The 22,567-nt window shown below is 34.1% G+C and overlaps 1 protein-coding gene across 2 annotated transcripts in view; it reads left to right on the top strand.

Annotated features, from left to right (window-relative positions):
• The first annotated feature begins 400 nt into the window (after window positions 1–400).
• Window positions 401–22,567, top strand: part of Tnks (tankyrase) — a 200,239-nt gene continuing 178,072 nt past the window's right edge. For both annotated transcript variants that reach the window (XM_046466386.2, XM_046466385.2), the window contains exon 1: window positions 401–1,114. In XM_046466386.2, coding sequence (XP_046322342.1) covers window positions 442–1,114 — 673 coding nt within the window. In that variant the 5' untranslated portion in view covers window positions 401–441. The remainder of the gene's footprint in view (window positions 1,115–22,567) is intronic.

Raw genomic sequence — 22,567 nt, 5'->3', positions numbered from 1 at the left:
TATACATAGAATGAGAAAATTTGTATGACAGGAACAAGAGATCAAAGGAGATAGCTGGAAAAAAATAGGTTAAATTTTTAAAAATTTCCAATGAGTTAATTATAATTGAGTATTTGGGAACCAATCAGAGCAAGAAACGAAGGTAGGCTGAAAGTGAGAAACGCAGGAAGTTTCTTTTGCACTTTGGCAGATGTTGGTTCCAGCATTCAAATCTCTTCAGCCGGCCCGCCAGGGCGTCACAAAGCCCGCCCCTCAGCCACAGAGCCACGCCCCCTTCGTTGGTTGTTCCCTGAGCTTCCAATACTTCCCTCCTTCTCTTTGACTCCGCCCACAGAGTCTAGTATCATTTCCTGTGTGCCGGATGCTGATTGGCCCAGAAGTCGGAAGTGAGGGCGGGTGGTGGGGCCGTTGCCGCAGTGACAGTGCTGGGGGAGTCCGAAGATGGCGGCGTCGCGTCGCTCTCAGCATCATCACCACCATCATCAACAACAGCTCCAGCCCGCCCCAGGGGCTTCGGCGCCGCCGCCGCCACCTCCCCCACCTCTCAGTCCCGGCCTGGCTCCGGGGACCACCCCAGCCTCCCCCACAGCCGGTGGTCTGGCCCCCTTCGCCTCCCCGCGGCACGGCCTAGCACTGCCGGAGGGGGATGGCAGTCGGGATCCGCCCGACAGGCCCAGATCCCCGGACCCGGTTGAGAGTACCAGCTGTTGCAATACCACCAGCACAATTTGTACCGTCGCCGCAACTACCGTGGTCCCGGCGGCTTCTGCATCATCTGCCGTCGGGGTCGCTCCCAACCCAGCCGGCGGTGGCAGTAACAATTCTCCGTCGTCCTCTTCTTCCCCGACGTCTTCCTCATCTTCCTCTCCATCCTCCCCTGGATCAAGCTTGGCTGAGAGCCCCGACGCGTCCGGAGTTAGTTCCACTGCAGCTTTGGGGCCTGGGGCAGCGGCAGCTGGGACAGGGGTCCCAGCAGTGAGCGGGGCCCTACGGGAACTACTGGAGGCCTGTCGCAATGGGGACGTGTCCCGGGTAAAGAGGCTGGTGGACGCGGCAAACGTAAATGCAAAGGACATGGCCGGCCGGAAGTCTTCTCCCCTGCACTTCGCTGCAGGTCAGACACTTTTGAATTGTTTATTACAGGTTTGGACTTGAGGGGTCGGTGGTCCGATTAGAGAAAGAAAACAGGTTATTAAGTTGAAACAAGATGTGGGCGTGGTTATGGTTCTTTAATACCTTACCGGAAGACTAGAGTTTCCTTTCTTTAGGTTGAGTCTGGGGGACGGCGGCGTGGAAATGGGATGTGTGAATCCATTCTTTAGTGTTTGCATAGTGATGATACTTGTACTTATTCCAAAACTCCTGTAGCGTAATCTCTGGATATGCATATTCTTAAACATTTTCAGTTCTGAGAATGTAGGATAAAGTTAGATTTGGCTTTAGAGCGTGTGCTAGTTTATTGTGTTTTTACAACAGGGTTATGTTCCTCGAGGAGAGTCGATACCAGAAGTTTGATGTAACTCAACAAGTGTTTAAGGATGTGTCATAGTCTTAGTAACCTTCAGTGGAGCTTCTGGAACCTTTAAACTCTTAAACCTTTTAAGAAGTTTACAGTTCAGTTAGGAAGACCAAAATACGTCAGTATGAAACAACTGGGAGAATAATATTTGACTGCATTACGTCAATTTAGAAGAAATACAGGCTTTGAACTTGTGGATACCGCTGTTAGTCGTGTAAAAGACTCAGTTGCCTCAGTTTACTCATGGGCAGAAATGATATAGTAAGATTGGATAAGTAAAATAAGAAAAATCTGCAAACTCCTAACTCTGGACCTCACACTTTTTTTTTTTTTTTAAACCATTGCTTATTTATTTATTTTTAGCAAGTAGTTGACTATTTTCTTTTCGAAACACTTTATTATTTTTGTTAAACAGAGAAATGTAAGACAAAACAGGATAACAGATAACAGTCTCACTGCTCAGATACTTTCTATTGATATTTTCAAAAATAAAGGTAATAAAGTTATATGCATTAGAAACATTACATTAGAAGTACTTTATATATCTTATAAAATTCAAGTAGGACAGAAAGATACAAGGTAGGCACTCCTACCCACCCACACACTTCAAAGTAACACCAAAGGTACCCTCTAATAAGTTTCTTTCTACATTTGTAATGTATGTCACATCACTCCTTCATTTGGATGTTAATAGTAAAACTATGTTTGGAATTTGTATTTATTTTAATTGCAGCTTAGTAGATATTATCCTAATTTTACAGATGATACAAGTGAGGCACAGATTGTTTAAATAAAGTCCTGATTCATTCAAGAAGTAGTGAAATTTTCATTCAAGCAGTTTGATTTTAGAGCTTGTGATATCAAGCTTACACTATCATAACCTATTCCTGGGTAACATTTCATTTTGGTGAGTAATTGCAGTGCAGAGTTTATGATTTTTGCAGTGTTTTGAGGGAAAAGTAATTGGGGGTTTATAGACAAGGATAGCTTTCATATACATATATATATATATATATATATATATATATATATATATATATATATGTATATATATATATATATATTTTATTGTAGCCATACTTAGAAATACATTTTACATAGTCACACTCCAACAAAATGGAATAAAAATCTCAGGACACTATACTTTTCCATACACAAGTGTGGTACTTGGATATTTTTATCATAACTCATCTCATTTTAAGCCAAAGATCCATTTAGGATCTTGACCAGTGAGTGGTATGAGAAACACAGAAAATCATTTTTAGGTCAGTGCATCCATTCTTAATATACAGACATTACTGTTAGGAATATAGTGAATTAAGTCATAAATAGGCTTTCCTCTAACTAGATGTTCACTCAAGGGTCTTACATATTTTAGATAGCATTTCTTTTCTTTAAGCTGATTGAAAGATCTAAGTTTGATTTTATAAATCAGCCAAGATTGTTTACTTTTGCAACTTATTCTAAATCTATTTTAAAATAGTGTTTCACAAGTCTTGTCATTTTTTACAATAACTCTTTATAAGTAATCACTAACAAATTATAATTAGTTATATTTATTTATGTATTAATTTACTCATCAAGTGTCTTCCAAATCACACCTCATCTATTTGCCGCAAGTTATTTTTAATTCTGCTTTTGAGGTTTATATATTCCTAGGTAATCTAGAATACAAACAATAAAACAGCTTTGTAATTAAGTAATAGTTTAACCTAGAATTGAGTTTTTAGAAAAAAAAGGTTATAGTTCAGTTGTGGATAACAGAAAATAATAACAGTAAAATTCATGATATATTCGTGATATAAAAATATAACATCCTTGAGTCAATTTCCTTTACTTTCCTGTTTCTAGGATAACATTAAAGCTTTTTTCAATGTAGTTTCCCTCAGGTATAGGTCAAGTAGTTAAAAGTAATTTTTTGTTAACTATTAGTTGGTTATTATGGTAGTTGTTGAATATGGTAGTCAATGAAATAAATATTTTAAAGATAGGAAGTTGGTAAAGTCCCTTGGGTGGAAAAGTTGTAGTTCATTTGTTTCATAAATATTTTATTACTTATCGGTCAGGTATTAAATACTGGCACAATTTTGGAGTAGCAGATAGTCCTTACTCTTACGGAGCTTCCAGTGTACTGGGAAAGTCTAAAGAAAAACAATTAACAAAACTACCAAGTGTGTTACCTAGAGTGATAGGAAAAGAACAGAATGCTCTCTTTTGGAGTGTGTGATAGGGCTGTTATTCTGGGTTTGGAACAGTTAAGAAGTCTTTCTAGATAAGGAGTTTTTTTTTTTTCTTTTTTAAAGGAATTCAAAGGTTAAGCCCAAGCTAGCCAAGCAAATGATGGAAGGAATAATAAACAATGCCTTTATTTCTATTTAAAAATGAATTTACAGTTCTGTAGCATGAAATGAAACCATTTAACAACCTCAGGCACAGTATTAAGCCATATATAAATAGTACTTATGATTTCACTTATATTGCTATAAGAATACTAATCATATTCTTACATTCTTTCCAGCAGTAGAATTAATAATAGACTTGTCCTGGCCACAATTAGAACGTAATCTTCATTTTTCCTTGTTGATATCAGTTCTCAAAATACTGTTTCAAATGACTTTCAGAATACTATTTCTAATCTTCCTAATGATCTTTTTTTTAACTGTTAACTAAAGTTAACTTTTCTATAGATAAGGTCTTCGACGCTGACATTCTGTTGTCAGCACTACAACACTAAAAGATCTTCATAAATAGGACCAATTTATAGCAATATCATCTTAATTCAGTTCCTAATAGTAACATTTTTGTGAAGGGACCAGTATAATTCTGACAAGATCTATTTTTGTAGAAAAGTTGAGGTTTTGTTTTATTCTTTAAGGTTTTAACAGAGCATTGGATTCTGAAGACATTTTGAAGTAAGGTTTCTGCTTCAGTCCTGGAGTGGGAATCTTTTTGTACTTTTAATTGTACCAGTTGTCCTTGGTTGTACTTCCAAGTAAATGTCTTGCCTCATGGTTTAAGAAGGGTCTACTTTGGTACTAAAAGGAATTAGTTTCATAAACTAAGAAATATCTTCTTAGACTTCAAATTGTTGTTTACAAACTAGATTATCTTTTACTTAGTGTTATCTTAAAACCTTAATATTTCCTTAAGATATCTATTTTTATAGGAGACTAAGGCAGGAGGATCACAAGCTCAACTCCAGCCTCGATTGGTAACTTCCTGAGGCCCTGAGCAATTTAAAGAGATCCTGTCTCAAAATTAAAAATTAAAAAATGGCCTGGGGATGTGACTGGCCTGGGGATGTGACTCTGTGGTTTAGGGCCCCTGGGTTCAATCCCTGGTACAAACAAAAAAAAAAAAAAAAAGACAAACAAACAAAAACCCCCACCTTTAAAAAAAAAGTTCCCATAGAACTTCTACTTAGAAAGAGCAAATGTTTCTTTTGTCTTAAAATCACTGTTTAGAAGCAAATTGTCCAAAGAATAATGAACAGACTTTTAAACAATAGAGGAATGCTTACATAAATTGTAATACTGCGTAATTTCTGTTAATATTATCTGCTTCAAAGTTCCTCTAGCATATTTTTTTAATGCATGTCAATTGTATAGATTATATTATATAATTATATAACTAGATTATATAGCCCATATACACCTAGGCCATATGGTATAGTGTATTGCTCCTCTGCTACAAACCTGTAGAGCATGTTAATGTACTGATTACATTATGTAAACAGTTATGATACAATGGTAGGTATTTGTGTATTTAAACAGAAAAAGAGTAGTAAAAATACCATATAAAAGATTTTAAAAATTGGTATACCTGTGTAGGGCATGTATACGTGAATGGAGGTTGTAGGACTGGAAGTTACTCTGAGTGAGTTGTGAGTGAACAGTGAGTGAATGTGAAGGCCTAGAAATTATTGTATGCTACTGTAGATTATATAAACATGTACACTTAGGACTACATTAAATTTACCAAAAATATTTTCTAATGGTGAGTTGACCTTAGTTTATTTTTTTATTTCATAAATTTTAAATTTTTAAAACTTCTGATTCTTTTGTAATAACACTTAGCTTAAAACATAAACACTTTGTACAAGTGTTCAAAAATATTTTCATTCTTTACATTCTCACTCTATAAGCTTTTTTCTATTTTAGAACTTATATTTCTGTTATTTTTTAATTTTATTTTTTTTACTTTTGAAACTTTTTTGGTTAAAAAATCAAGACACAAACATACACATTAATTAGCCTAGCCTACACTGGGTCAGAATCATCACTGTCACCCACCTCCATATTTTGACCCACTGGAAGGTCCTCAGGAGTGTAACACACATGGAGCTGTCATCCTCTATGATAACAATGTTTTCTTCTGGAATGCCTCCCGAAGGACCTGCCTGAGGCAGTTTTACGGTTGATTTCTTTTTAATAAGTAGGAGTACACTCTAAAATAATAATAAAAAGCATAATATTGTAAATACATAAACCAATAATAGTCTTTTATTATCATTATCAAGTATTATGTACTGTACATAATTGTATGTGCTCCAGTTTTATATGATTTTGCTGTAGGTTTGTACCATCACCACAAACATTGGAGTAACGTGTTACACTAAACATTACAATGGCTGTGAGGTCACTAGATGATGGAATTTGTTGACTCCATTGTAATTTTATAGGACCGCAGTTAATGGTTGTGATCATTGTTGAGCAAAACATCATATGAAGCTTTTGACTTTATACCAAGAGTTGGAGATCACTGGGAATCATCTTAGAAGCTGCCTTCCACATTACCTTGTTTCTCATTTCATAGATTACTCTAAAACAACTAACTGAAGATTATTAGTTTTTAGACTTGACTTTTCTAAGAAAGTAAAGTATAAATTTCTTTTTAATCACTGTTTTAGATGAATTCCACAGATTATTTATTTATATATTTTTGGGTACCAGGGATTGAGCCCAGAGGCACTAGACCACTGAGCCACATCCCCAGCCCTATTTTGTATTTTATTTAGAGACAGGGTCTCACTGAGTTGCTTAGTGTCTCACCATTGCTAAGGCTGGCTTTGAACTCTCGATCCTCCTGTCTCAGCCTCCTGAGCCACTAGGATTACAGGTGTGTGCCACTGTGCGGCAAATTACACAGATTTTAATGTGTAGTATTTTCATTATCATTCAGCTTGAAATGTTTTCTTATTCCATTTGTGTTTTCTCCCTGATCCAGGAGTTATTTAGCAATAAGGGTCAGTTTTTTGTTTGTTTTGGGTACTAGGGATTGAACCCAGGGGAACTTTTACGGCCGAGATACATCCGCATCCCTTTTTATTTTTTTGTCTTGACAGGGTCTAAGTTGTTGAGGGTCTTCTAAATTACTGAGGCAGGCTTGGAACTTGCAAACCTCCTGCCTCAAGCCTCTCTAGGATTCTAGGTATGTGCCTAGGTCCTGGCTAGCAATGTGTTGTTTACTTTCTAAATTGTTGGTATTTCCTAGATATCTTATTATTGATTTCTAATTTAATTTTACTGAAATAATAAGGGCATATCCTATATGATTTTAGACCATTCAGATTTATTGAGGCTTTTGTTCTTTGGGTCACCATTTGATCTGTCTTGGTGAATGCTTTTGAAAAGATTATGCATTATGCAGTTGTTGGTTCTAGTGTTATGCAAATATCAATTAAAATGAGGTAGTTGATAGTGTTGTTTTGATCTCATGTCTTTACTGATGTTTTTGTCCATTGGTCCATTGGTATCATTTGCTAAGCTCTCCAACTATAATACTAATATTGTCTATTTTTGTCTTTGATTGTATCTATCTATATCTATATATTTCTCCCTCTTCCCCCCAGTGCTGGGGATTAAATCCATGGCCTTGCACAGGCTAGACCATCACTCTATCATTAAGCTACACCCCAGGCCCAACTTTATATTTTTAAGCTCTGTTAGTAGATACATAAACATTTATGACTATATGTTGTTTTAGTCAAATCAGGCTGCTATAAAAGTATAATAGTCTGAATGGCTTATAAACAACAAAAAATTATTTATCATAATTCTGGAGGCAGGAAGACTAAGATAAGTGTGCCAGCAGGGATGGAATCTAGTGAGGGCTGTCTTCTGTGTTGCAGATTTTGGGCTTCTTGTTGTACCCTCATATGGTTGAGGCAAAGAAAGAGAACATTCTCATGTGTCTTCTTAAAAAGGCACTAGTTCCATTTATGAAGGCTCCACTCTAATGATCTAATTACCTCCCAAAGATCCACCTCCTAATACTTTCACACTGGTGGTTAAAATTTCAACATATGGATTTTGAGAGAACACACACACATTCAATCCATTTAATATATAACTTCCTGAAGATTTGACCTTCATATTTTAAATTATCATGAAATGTTACATTTTACCTCCAGTAATATTCTTTTTTCTTAAGACTACTTTATCATATGTGAATATACTTCAGCTTTCTTAGCTTACTATAATAAGCTAAGCATGGTACATTTTTTTCATTTACTTTCAATCTGTCTTGGTCTTCATAAAGTGTATCTGTTGTAGATAGTATATATTTGGGTGTTGTGTTTTTAAACATTCTGACAGTTTGTCTTTCTTAATCTACCCTATTAGCTAATATTGACATTTTCAATTCAAATTCAGAACTACTGGGTTTTACTTAACGACTTCTCTTTTCCATAGGTGCACCATTTCTTCTGATTTCCAACAGTCTAGCTATTATAGAATACTACATAATTACTTATTTGCTTAATTCTATACTATGCACAGACTCAAAATAATAATAGTCACCAAAATGCTTACTGCAAATAGTTAAAAAGTTGCATATGCTCCTACTTTTGCTAAATTTTAAGAGGATGTAACCATTACATACTTTCTCTAACAAATTTAGTCATATTTTTAGTTCGCAAATATATATGTGTAATAGTCCTCAAATGTGGCTGTCATATATTCTTCCTCTTGATGTACATATTGACTGTTCCTTATCTGAAATATTTGAGAGCAGAGGGTTTCAGATTTTGGGTTTTCTAAGATTTTGAAATATTTGCATGTATGTAATGAAATCTCTTAGGGATAGGACCCAAACCCCAACAAGAAAATTCATTTGTGTTTTATATATACTTTGTATACATAGCCTGAGGGTAATTTTATATAGTATTTTTAATAATTTTGTGCATGAAACAAAGAGTGATGGTGTGGAATTTTTGTAGTATCATGTTTTGGAATTTGAATTTTCCAATTAGGATTCTCAGTTTTGTGTGTATGCTGCACCATTCATCAGGAGGAAGAGCTATTTCCTCTGTATTTGAGTTGGTCTTGTGACTTGCTGGGATGAGCGTAATGTGGCTGAAGTTATGCTATGTAATATTTGAGCTTTCAGAGATTTGAAATTTTTACTTTTGTGTATTGGGAAGATTCAATTTTGAAGCCCAGTCTCTATGTTTTAAGAAAGATGGGGTGGAGAAGGAAGACTGGCCCATTGAAGCTCTCAGCCAGTATTCACGGCTAGCTGAGGGAGTGAGCCACCTTGGATACTCCAGCCTCACCTAGCCTTCAGTGACTGAGCTTGGTTAACACTCAGGATGTCATCAGACATATGTGGTTATTGTTATGTTCAGCCACTAAATTTTGCAGTGATTTATTATATAGTCTACATACCTGAAATCATTATTTTATAGTTACTACTTTATTTCTGTTTTAAATCACTGCTAGTTATTTGATGTAACAAGTTATTTGATGTCGCTAATCATTTTGGTGGTTTGTCACTTATCTTTATCGTAGTTTACTCAGGAAAGTGTCCTGGAAATAGATTCTCTGAAAATAATTTTAAGTTACTAATAGTTAGCTGTTACCTTAATCTTTGGTTTTTGTTTTCTTTCCTGATTATTTTAAATGTTATTCCATTTTCTTTTAGTCAAAGCTATTAATGTTGATGGTATGATAATAAGTTGATTTTCTTTCTCTTGGTTGTTTTTCCCTGGATGTCCAAAGACATTTTTTATTGAAGTCCAGTGATTCTATTGGAGTATGTCTTGGTGTTAGCCCCTTTAGATGAGATTGCTGTTTGCTCAGGTTCATGGTGTATCTTTTCTTTCCATAGTTTCAGACCTTTTCTCTCAGAAAAGTTTCTCAAATACTTTTTAATTTTTGTTTTTTCCCCCTTTTAGGCATATTGAAGCTTTGTTTTCTAAATTTGTCACTTGCTTTTTTTGTGTGTGTGAAAATATACAAAACATAAAATTTATTTTAACTATTTCTAAGTGTATAACCATTTTAAGTGTATAAATTGAGAACATTAAGTACATTCACCATGTTATACAGTCACCACTCTATCCATTTTCAGAATTTTTTTGTCATTCTAAATATGAACTCTGTGCCTATTAAAGAAAATAGCTCATTCTGCCCCATCTCCAGCCCCTGATTGTGATCATTTGCTTTGAATCTTTTTTTTAATACTTTTTTTTAAAGTTAAAAACATGTTTTTTTCTCCCTTTTATTTCTCTTTAAGGCAGGAGTTAAGAAACTTCATGCAAATAGGCGGTAAATATTAGGCTTTGTGGGCAATTTGGCCTTTGTCACTGCAACTCAGCTTTGCCTTTGTACCATAAAAATATCCATAGATAATATATAAATGAATAAATGTGATTGTATTCCAGTAAAACTTTATTTACAGAAACAAATGATGGGCCGGATTTGATGTATGTGTTATAGTTTACTGACCCCAGTTATAAGGCATTGTCTATGATATTTTTTTCCCTTTTGCAAAGTGTGAGAATAAAGTATGAGAATAAAGCAGGGCAAAGTAACTTCTTTAGTTTTTTAGTTTAGTTTTTTCTTCTTGAAATAGCTTTATTTATTTATTTTGCTTTTGAATTATTTCCTGAATTGGTCGTCTTTCTGATTCACACATGCTATTTTTTCATATGTTGTAGCATTTTTATATTATCTTTTACTAGTATTGAAATAACTAATAATTTTTGTCTGTCCTGTGGGCATTTTCTTTTGGTAGATATTAATGGTGTGTAGGGATATTATTTTGCTCACATTCTTCTAAGAGCTTTGCATAGATTTGACTTTAATTTTTTCTACTGCTTGTTTTTACAGATATTAATTTCATAGTAATTACAAGGATACAAATAAGGGTTTGAGATGTTGGGAGTAACTCCCCTTATCTTTTTTCTCATGTTGAATATGCTCTCTGGCCTAAAATAGATGAGGTCTCACAGTAAGGTTTATAGTAAGATCATCTCTTAGAGTAATTGCACTTAAAATAAGAAACATCACCTTCCTATTACATAGAAGTCCTTGTGGTAAATCTAGTCCAAACATGTGCCTGCTTTTCTCTCCTAGGGCATCCCCTTCTCCCAACAAATTGAATAAGGTCACAGACGTTATGTTCTTTCCAGACGGGAAAGTAATTTTTTAAGTTAAGAGGCCAAAGAAATACATTGAAGGATAGAAAGCATATCATGAAGGGCCATGTTGCAAGAATCAATGTGTTAAAAAATAGAATCTTAAACTGAGAACCCAGAAAAGCAATCAAGGATTGTAAATTATTCTGAGAAAATATATTTTATTTTAGGATTTGCTTTTGCAATAAAATCATTAGTTTTGTGATAAAGTGAGGGAGAAAATGAATCATGAGTACTTAGTGCATCCTGATCATATACCGAAGACAGTTTTGTAATAAATGATTTTTAAGTAATACTAGCACAAGTTTTTTTTTTTTGAACCTTCACATAATGGTCACATCGCACTTATCCCACTTATTTTTGCCACAATTTTGGCTTAAAATCTGCCAAAATTTTGTGGTGAATACACATTTATGTATTTAATAGTCTCCTTTTGTTTCGTAGACAAAACAGTCTTAGATTGTTGGTTATAAAATATGCAGTAATTTCAGAGATGGGTGCCGCTTTATTTTCTCCTTATGTCAGGGTACTTGTATTCTTCTGACAGATCAGCTCCGGAAGTTAGGATATAGCCAGAGAAGGGAGGAGAGGGGAGGAAGCCCAAGTTTGAGCCTGGGAGCCAGGAACTAGTTTGAATGTCCTCTCCAAAACTTAAGTTTAATTGCCATTATAACAGTATTAGGAGTACTTTCACGCTTCTGTCGTGGGAGTGGGTTCCTAATAAAAATGATGAGTTCCTCAAGTTTCTGCTCTGCCTTGTGTGCATGCCTATTTGCTTGCCCTACCCTGTCCTTGACTAGATGCAGACCCCTTGACTTGATCTCAGAGTTTCCAGCTCCCAAAACTGTGAGCCAAACAAATTTCTGTTGTTTATAATTTTTCATTGTTTATAATTGTATTCTATTATAGCAGCAGAAAATGGACTAAGATACCCCTCATTTATGTGGATTCATAATAAGAAATTGAGTAGGGTTAGTTTAGATGTATAGGGTGTGTGTAAGAACTAGCTGAAACCTTCCCTTATGGAACTTTGCTTACTGAAAAATAAAATGTGTACAAGAAAGAAACACCTAGAAATGGATTTTTAGTCCAGTGTTTTTAATATAAAACACTGCATTCTTTAAAAAGAATTGGGTAGGGTGAGTTTCTTAGGGCTTTCTGCTAAAGCCTGGGTGCTCAGAATAACTAAATATGGGTCTAATTTTTTTTTTCGTTTTGATTTCAAGTAATTGAGGACACTTCTGAGAGTTTTGTATTTGAGTGTTCCTCAGGTTTCATCAGATTTCCAAGATTGCTCTTCCCCACGGTTAGTTGTTGGGTTCTTTTGTGGAACTTGTTTTGCCTGTTTGTTCAGGTATGTGTTTTATAGAATTAAATCAGGATGAGCTTAAACTGTTTTTTATCTATTTACTTTTTGGAGGCTGTTTTTTGGAGTGTGTCAGCTCCTTATTCAGTTTTAACAAATGAACTTCTTTCTTTTAAATTATTGGAAAAGCAGAAATAAAGTGCCTTTTTCCATGTAACAAACTTAAACTGCTCTTTGGTGGCAGCCATTTCATTCCTTGGACCTGCAACTTTTTCCCTCTATAGTAGATTTGGAAAAAAGTGAAGAAACCTTTGGTAGTTAGCAGATGATTTCTATTAACTACAAGTCCTAACTGGTAAAAAGCTGGTTCGAATTTACTGATTGACGAAAACACTTTAACACTATAGTTTCTGTGTTAGTTACAGTTTAAAAATTAATGAAACCTCCTGATGCCTAGTTATCCATAATACTTTTGAAAAGCTATGATATGTATAAGAAAATACTTAAAAGCCCAGAGGCCCTCATTTTGATATATTCTGCAACCATGGGAACTGTTTTGACATTCTCATCCATCCTGTTAATAAGTTGTACCCTCCTTTTCCAAATGCTTGGGTTGTTATCATCTTTCTTTTTTTTTTTTTTCTTTTTTTTTTAATGAAATGACCTGGTATTGCAGTTCATGAAAACATGTTAACTATTTTTTTTTTTTAAATGTTTTGGGATGCCAGGTTATGCTTTTCTTCTTTGCAGGGAAATATTTTTGTTTTGGAAAGAATTTCTTTTGAGCTAATTTTTAGGGCAAGATATTAGAAATTTGCTTCCCCCCCAATAATGGTGCTCACAAAAAATTAACAATAGAAAGTTGTAACTGTTATTGTATTGGAATTTTATGAAAGCAGATAAATTTGGGATATATGAGAATTTCAATATCTGTGAATTGCTCATAGTAGGTGCTCTATAAATATTTGAACAAATGAACTATGAAACTATGGCTGTTATGGCCAAGGTATATGGCAGCTGTTTCATTCCTTGGACCTGCAACTTTTTCCCTCTGTAGTAGATTTGGAAAAAAGTGAAGAAACCGTTTTTTGGTAGTTAGCACTTCTGATTTCTGATCTTTTTGAGTTTTAAGTGTGTGAATTTTTACATATTCCCTATAACCATGATTCTCAAACTGCATTGGAATCACCTGGAGGGCTTGTTAAAACACAGGTTGCTGGGCAGCACCCTCCCTCAGAATTTCTCTTCCAGTGGGTCTGGAGTGAGCCTGAGAGTTTGTATTTTTAACAGGTCCCAGGTGATGCTGATACTCTAAGAGCAATTATCCTTAACCCAGAACCAATTAAATCACTAGAGTAGAAGGGTAGGGCTTTGTTCTTTTAAAATCTCCAGCTAATTTTCATGTGCAGGCAAGGTTGAGAGTTATTGCTTGAGGAAACATGGAACTCAGTTAAGATTTCTAAGTTGGGGCTGGGGATGTGGCTCAAGCAGTAGCGTGCTCACCTGGCATGCATGAGGCCTGGGTTCGATCCTCAACACCACATACAAACAAATGTTGTGTCTGCCGAAAAACTAAAATAAATAAATAAATATTAAAATTCTCTCTCTCTCTCTCTCTCTCTCTTTAAAAAAAAGATTTCTTAGTTATACAGATGTTTATGAATTAGAAAGTATTTTGACAGTTGTTACTCACTACTTATAAGCCTGTGAAGTGGTTTTTATATCAAGAAAAACTTGCTTGGTGTTCCTGAAATTGTTATAGGTGTTCTGAGATTATGAAATGAACTGAAATGTAACTGCTAAAGTTTTAAGACCATGCTCTACATATAAACCTAGAGAGATTTTTGCATGTAGATAGGGTATTCCTAAACTTGCTTCCTAAAAGGTTCTACTAGGTTATATTCCTGACATATCCTTGGCCATATCAGCCATAGTTTCATGGTTTCTTTTTTTTTGAGAGAGAGAGAGAGAGAGAGAGAGAATTTTAATATTTATTTTTTAGTTTTCGGCAGACACAACATCTTTGTTTGTATGTGGTGCTGAGGATCGAACCCGGGCTGCACGCATGCCAGGTGAGCGCGCTACCACTTGAGCCACATCCCCAGCCCCATGGTTTCTTTTTTGAAATACAGCATATACACAGAAGTGTGCACAATTCAAAAAATGTACAGTAAGGTGAATTTTTAAAAGTGAATATGACTAGGTAACTAGTACGTAGGTCAAGAATCAGAACATTATCAGCCACCCACAACCTCCTACTTTTGGGTCTTCTGGGTCACTAGCCCTTTACCATCTTTCAGTGAATGTTAGTCTGTTTTTGAACATGATATATAAGTGGTATTATATAATTGATTCTGTTTTGTGTGAAATTCAGCTATCATGTAGTTTATTTTCCTTGTATAGAATTCCGTTGTGTGAATATACTACTTACCCATTTTTCTTGAACATTTGCATAGTTTCTGTATGTTGGCTATTATGAATAGTGGTCCTACAAATACTTTTGTAGGTCTCTGAACATCAACATTTAAAGCACATTTCTTAGCTTTTTTCTAAATACATATTTTTTAATTGTAGATGGACACAATGCCTTTATTTTGTTTATTTTTATGTGGTGCTAAGGATCGAATCCATGCCTTTTATGTGCTAGGCCAGTGCTCTACCATTAAGCTACAACTCCAGTTTCATTTCTTAACTTCTTAGTTTAAAAAATAGTATTCGTGTTTTAATTTGCATTTCTTTGTTTCTCAGCTTATTGATTTTTGCTTTTTAAAAATAAGTGGTATTTCCTTTTTTTGTGAATTAACTAATTTTTTTCTTTTGCCTTTCGGTGTTTTATTATTTGTGTTTTATTACAATCATTGCAAATATTTTTCTTGCTTGTTTTAATTTTATCTATAAACTTCCAAATGTATTGCCTTTAATTTTTTTTTAAAGGTACTTGAATATATAGTGTTTCTAACCTTGACCTTTGCATGTACTATATATCTTAGCCTCTTTGGAATATTTGTTTTTATCCTTTTACCTTTAGTTTTTCTCTGTTGCTTCTATTCTTGAGATCATGTAAATGTCTACCTATTTTTTTCTGGTTTCATGTTAACATTTACATCTTAATATATTTTGAGCTTTTTTTGCTACCTACTGTAAAAAAAATAAATTTTTTTTTTCCTAAGCAGGAAGCCAGTTTCCTTGAACCATCTATTGAAGAATATAACCATTAAAATGAAAGTAAAGGTGGGGTTTCTTTTTTATTAGGAGACATCGTTTTTCTTTTGACTTCTATTTACGAGTTCTTTCTTTGTGCTGTGTTTTAACTTTTCTCTCCCTACATTGCAATGATTAAGTACTTCTACAATCAGGTCTGTGTTGAAAATAAGGGAAGGTATACTGAAAACTGTCAGCAGAATTTCAGATCTTTTTGGACTTTTTCCTTGGTTTCTAAGATGATACAAATAGATATTTACTTTTGCAGTTTTCTTTACTTATGTCTAAGTTCACATAGCAGAAATTTATATTTGATACTTTGGTGGGGAATGGTCACAGTCTTCTCAGTGACCCCCCCCCCCAAAAAAAATAAATAAATAAATAAAATAAAGGAATTTTAGTTCTGAAATTTCAGTTTTGAAAGGTGATACTGTTTTTGTTCATGATTCTTGTGGCAGAAAGTTTGATTTCTTTGTTGTTGCCTCTTTCAGTCTCTATTCCTGTCTCTAAACTATTCTGAACTTCTTTTAAAAGGTACTTTAGGACTGGGACTGAGGCTCAGTGGTAGAGCACTTGCATGAGGCACTGAGTTCAATCCTCAACATCACATAAAAATAAAATAAAATTATTGTGTCCACCTACAACTAAATATATATATATGTGTGTGTGTGTATATATATATGTATATATATATATATATATATAATTTTTTTAAAGGTACTTGAATATAGAATGTTTCTAACCTTTACTCTTGTATCTACTATTTATCTTGGCCTCTTTGGAATATTTGTCTTTATCCTTTTATCTGATTAACTGCATTAGATCTTAGCTCACAGTATTACTTCATTAGGGAAGCTTTCCTGACCCAGACCTGGTTAAGTTTGAATTGCTATGTACTCTTGGTAACCCATGTGTTGTAATGATTTATTAGTTTTTATTGGTTAGTGTTTCTTGAAACAGCAATAGATTCTTATTTAGTTAATTCAGGACACATAGATAAATATGCACATGTATGCACTATTAGATTTTTTGGTCATGCTTAAGTATTTTTGAGTGTTTTCAACTAAGATCTTTTTATGTTCGGCTTCAAGATTTTACATCTGATGTTTTCATTTCACTCTTACATGTAAATAGTTAACTAGATATGAAGTTAAGCATTGAAAAGCTTTTTCTCAACATTGAGAAGTTTGACTTCAGTCAATGATTCCTTTTATTTTTTTTTAAAGTTGATCTGTTTCCTTTCTGCAGGATTTAGATATTTCTTGATATTGTGTAATGTGTCTTTCAGTTATGTTTGGTACTGCATGAACTCTTATTAACCCGAATGCTTGTTTTGTTCTATAGTGCTGGGGATCAAACCCATGCATGGCCTTGTGAAATTTTACATCTTTCTTTAATTATGAGAAGTTCTGTCATTATTTCTACAGTATTTCCTCTCCTCCCATCCTCCCTCTTGCCTATCTCTTCTCTCATTCTCTCCTATTTATCCCTTTCAGACACCTTTTGGAAAAGTTCTACACAGGTTTGGATTTAGAGCAATGAAAGCCTGTCTGGAACAGGGCTGGAGGTACTGTTTTCATATTCCTCAATAGTGTTTGGGAAAATGTCACAATGTTGAGGAATGAAAGCTTTCTTCTGGTTTATCACCCGTCCACCCACCCACCTGTCCAGGTATTTTAAACTAGAATCTGGGGTCATATCCTACCTTTTTTGCTTCTCCATTGGGTGATTTCTCCACTGAGTTTGGGAAAGGCATGTCTTTTTTAATGCTCTTGATTAACTCTTTCATGTAAGCATAAATTTTCTTTCTAAATCGTGTTTTATAAGATGGAAAAACTTAATTGGTCAGATTCTACCTTTAACAAATGATAAATCTATTCACCCTCAATAAAACTCATTTTGCAGTTTATTTTCTAAACAGTTAATGTAAAAACAACAGTGATATATATTCCCTTTTGTTTAACAGTGACTTCTGATCAAATGATCAGAGAAACTAATATATCTGTTGTAACGAATTAGAAAATGAAGCAATTGTGATTTTGAATATTAAGTGGAATGTTCTGTGTGTCATAGAACATTTATTATAAAATAAGCAGAAGCCTGTTTCTGGTTATCTATGATTTTGTGAATGTTGGACTGTATAAATTGAATCCAGGATATAGAAAAGCCTTAATATTGTTAGTGTATATGTCCTAAATCTTTCCCTAACTCCCAGATTAGAGAATATCTTTATTTCATAAAATGAAATAAAACTGAAAACCTTAAAGAACATTAGAAGGTAAAGAAAAGAAGGTACTTAATCAAGATAGGGCTGTTGCTCTGTATACCACTGTGAAATTCTGCAGATGCCTTTTGTACCCAGCCAAGTACAGGTGTTATTCACATTTTTAATTTGGCAAAATTATAAATTACTATGTTTAGCAGACCTCTAGAGATGCTCACAAATATTTGGCACTTCTAGTGTTAGTGAATGATGAATCATTTGGCTAGAAAGAAATGTTATTTAAAAACTTAACTCTAGTGTAAATGTCTCAGTTGAATTTTGTTTCGTTGAAAATAATTTTGACACTGTTTAGAGGTTTTTTTTTTTTTTGGTATGGAAGTGGATTGGTAATTAATGTTTAATACAGAGGTAACTATATGTAGCGAATGGGCTATTCTAATTCTTTGTATTCTAGTTTTTTCCTAATGTTTTTAAAGGCAATAATGAACAAATTACATCTGTCACCAAGTGTCTTTTTATCTTTCCCATCTATGTTAGGAAAATGACGTGTGTGTGTGTGTGTGTGTGTGTGTGTGTGTGTTATTTTCCTAAACAATTCCAAACATTTTATTATTATTTGAGGTTTTTTTTGGGGGGGAGTAATGAGATCTTTTTATATGTAAGGAAAATTATTTTGAAAAATATAAGAGAGATGATATAAATTTTCTCATTGGGTAGGTCAGTGGATTAACAGTTCAAATGATATGTAGTGTTTGCAACTTTGCTGACAGTCCAATTAGGGGGAAAATGTCTTTAAGCTGTAACTTTGCAGCCATTTAAAAAAAAAAAAAAGCAGCAGTTTAAAATACTCCAAGTATCTTAGGTTTTTCTCTTTTTATTAAATTTTAGTAGTTGTAGTTGTGAGTTACAAGATTTAACATTGGCTAAGGTTGTTTCTTTGAAGCTTAAATTTTGGGCAAGTTTAAAAGCTGAAGATAAGTGAAACAACTTTGTATTTTTAAATTCAGAACTGAAGAATAGATAACAGTGAACATTGAAATATTTTTAAATGGCCTTAATTGTCACCTTTTATTTAATATTAGAATAAGGAAAATTGTTAAGTATTTTCAGTTAAGCCATCTTATAAACTTAGATTTTTCTGAGTGTCAGCATGATTCTTTCAACATAATATATTTAAAGTAGTTTTGAATTTGTGGAATACTGTCATTGTTTCTTATACTTTTTTGGGGGTGGGTGGGTACCAAGGATTGAACTCAGGGGCACTCCACTTCTGAGCCACATCCCCAGCCCCATTTTGTATTTTATTAGAGACAGGGGTCTCACTGAGTTGCTTAGTGCCTTACTGTTGCTGAGGCTGGCTTTGAACTCGCAGTCCTCCTGCCTCAGCCTCCGGAGCCACTGGTATTACAGGAGTGAGCCACTGTGCTTGGCTTCTTATATATTCTTTAGGGGCAAGAATGTGCTGAAATTTACAAATCATGTTACTTAATTTAATATTTAGTGAAGAGTAGTTTTTTAGGGTGAGCTTTTTATTGGCCTGCTTATCTTGATTTTCCCCAAACATACCTCCATAAACTGATTTGCCAAAGTTATAATCCTGGGATCCTGTCGTTCTTGTTTTTTAAAAAAACCTACTGCAGTTCTGTGGTCTTTGACTTATTTATGCTACCACTACTATTCCAAGCCATCATTAACTCTTGCTAGACTAAGGCAAGTAAGCAGAATTTTTCTTAACTGGTGCCTCTGATTTTGCTCCTGATCTTTTCCAGTATGTTTTTTACATAGCTGATTAAGACTTAAACAGAATCAGGTAATTTCCCATATAAATAGCCCTATATAATGAAAACCAAACTTCTACCCATGGCTTAACCAAGTTGCAGCAGATACTGTTGATTATTCACCCAAATTCATCTTCACTAACCTACTAGATTTTGTTCAAGACAGCCCTGTTTCCCAAGGAACTTTAAAAGACTTGGCTTTCCAGCCTGTTTTTGAAGGCGGACAGATGACAAACATTTTTGGCTAATGTGATATAGGTAGAAGTATTTGGAGAGGTTTTTGCTTCCTTAATAATAAAAAGACTTAAGAGAAAGTCTTTTCTTCCTTTACCCTTTCTCACTTCTTGCCTGGGAACCTGGATATCAAGATTGGAGAAAACAGCATGTGGTGATAAGCAAGTAAAAGAAAGCTTGCATATGATAAGGATGCCAGAGTGGAAAGATTCTTAAATGACTCCTAATATCATTCATTAGTAAACTGCTTGTTGTGAGTCTGGTGTGTCAATGTCTAGACAAGTTGTGTGAGATAAGTGAATCCCTAGTTGGGCATTGTCATTGGAACTAAATGTGTTCCTGCCTGATACAGAGGCCCTACATAGTCAAGCCCTTAGTTATCTTTCTGACCTCATTTGCCATTTCCTCTTTTAAAGGTACCACATTAGCTAGTGGACAGATTTGGCTACCTGACAAACCCCTACTTAAATTAAAACTCCTTGCTGTATACTCTAAGGCTTGGAGTGAACTAGCTCCTCTGACCCCTGTCCTAACGTATTATTGCCCTCTTCATCCCAATAGGAGCAAATACCTTAAAATACCCAATGATTTTTGACAAATGTACAAGATATTAACAGAGAAAAAACAAAATAGAAGGATACAGAGACCTGAGTTTGTGGAAGTCCAGTGTTATAATTTTGTCAACTTTCCAGAATTCGAATCTTTGAACTTTAAAAAACAAAGCAAAACAACAAATAAAAACATAAGTTTCTTTGCGGAACTTGAAAATATTCATATGGAACATAAAATAGCAATATTAATCAAGATAATTATTTAAGAGGAACAAAGTAGATTGAAATTTGCCTTGCTAATATCTAGACTTACCTTAAAGTTATTTTAATGAACAAACTGACCCACCAAAGAGAAAAGAAAGGAAAATAAAATTAGATTTCTAATTCACATCTAGTATAGGTAGATGAAAGATCTAAATGTGAAAGCAGAATTATAAAGGTCTAGATGATTCCCAGCTTTTAGTGATTTGTTTTAGCAGTTTTTCGACTTAGCATGGTGCTAAAGTTATAAGTAATCAGTAGAAACTGATCTTTGAACTCTGAGTTTTTATTTTTTACTGGGCTTGAAGTACAATACTCTCTCCTGGTGGCTGGCCAGTGGCTGCAGCTCCAAGTCAGCCACATAGTCACAAGGACAAAAAACCATTACTCAGTAGTTTCTAATGTGTTGCTAAGCTAGAATGTTTTGTAGGTTAGATATATTAAATGGATTTTTGCCTTAATATTTTCAGCTTAAAATGGGTTTATTGGGTTGTAACTCCATTGTAGGTATAGGAGCATATGTAATCTAGTAGAAAATGTAGGAATGGATAGAAATAGGAAAGGATTTCTTAAAGGTTGTATAGAAGATACAAATCATGTTAGAAAAGATTGATATATTAAAACTTGTATGAGATCAAACTGTAAACAGTTTAAAAATGAGCTATAAACAGAAAGTATTTATAGGGCAATAACAACTAGGATAAGCTTTCAGAATATGCCAAAAAAACAAAAAACAAAAAAACAAGAAAAAAAAAGTAAAGAAAAATTTCACAATCACTCTAGTGATTTTGTCTTTTTTCTATTCATTTATAGTTTTCATAAATACATGTATGATTTTTTTCTCCAGTATTTTGTTTCATATATTTTTACTCTTGAAGACTTTAACCTAAAAAATACTTTTGTATGTTTTAAATTTTTCTATAACATCCTTTTTTCTTACATATAGTTTGTACTTTTTGGTGATTTAAAAAAAAATTGTGGAGAAATGTGTATAACAAAATATCATCTTAATTGTTTTTAAGTGTAAAATTCAGTGGCATTGAGTACATTCATAGTGTTCTGTAATGTCCCACTTAAGGATGACACATTATTATTTGATGATACTAAATTGTAAGTCCAATCTAACAGCCATTTACTTAACAAAGCATCTGTTGGACATTTAAATTGTTTTCATGATTTCCTGTAGGTAATTATGATATTCTTGATGCAGAATCTTTGTTTATATGTGAATTTTTTTATGATAAAGATTGAAAATTGATAAATCAGAGGTTGTATTTGCTTCAGCCTGATGATAACTGCTACTTTTTCAAATGTGTCTTACTGGTTTACAATCACAACAGTGTTGGAGCACAGTTCTACTTCACCCCCTTCTTCCGAATACTAACCACTTTCATTTTATGTTGTGGATCTAAAAGTTTTAGAAAAAATAAACACATACCTTCCTATTTTGCTTTATGGATATTATAATGAGTATTTTTTAAAGTGCCAACTGATAAGCTATGTTTAAAATTTATTTGATTATCATTGAAGAAAGGAATTTAGTTCTCAAACATTAGTGCACTAGTTAGGGAAAAGTAAGTTTTCACTCAAGGTTTATTTAAATCTGTATGGGGAAGGAGAGTTATTGTCTTCCTGGGTAAGTAAAGTGTCTTTGGTGCAGTGGAAGAGCAGGGTTGTGATGGAAGAGGGAAGAAGGATATGGAAGTTGGGGAATCAAAGGGAACTAACATCTGTAAAGCTCTGCCAGCAAACCCCAGTAGGATTGTGACATTAACGTTAGTTTGCATCCTATATTTATGCTCTTCCATTTACTAATAAAAAATTGACATCTTTCAACCCAAAATTTGCAGCTTAATTAGAATGATATTTTCCATGAAAACCTAATTCTGACTTTATGATTCATGTCTGTGGAAACATATCTTTAACTTAGGGACTTTTTCTTCTTGCTTTCCTAGAATGAATGAATTTCTATAGATAGCATGGAGCCTATATCTTAAAAAATATTTTTCCTTACTATTGTCCATATGGTTCTCATTTATTTAATGTATGCATTAAAGTGGAGGACAATATGA

The sequence above is a fragment of the Marmota monax genome, unplaced genomic scaffold (genome assembly GCF_021218885.2).
Source record: "Marmota monax isolate L192 unplaced genomic scaffold, Marmota_monax_Labrador192_F-V1.1 WCK01_AAM20220418_F8-fsc00369, whole genome shotgun sequence".
In the NCBI taxonomy this organism is placed as follows: Eukaryota; Metazoa; Chordata; class Mammalia; order Rodentia; family Sciuridae; genus Marmota; species Marmota monax.
Note: the sequence above shows the minus strand (reverse complement) of the source record. Positions and strands in the feature narration are given on the sequence as shown.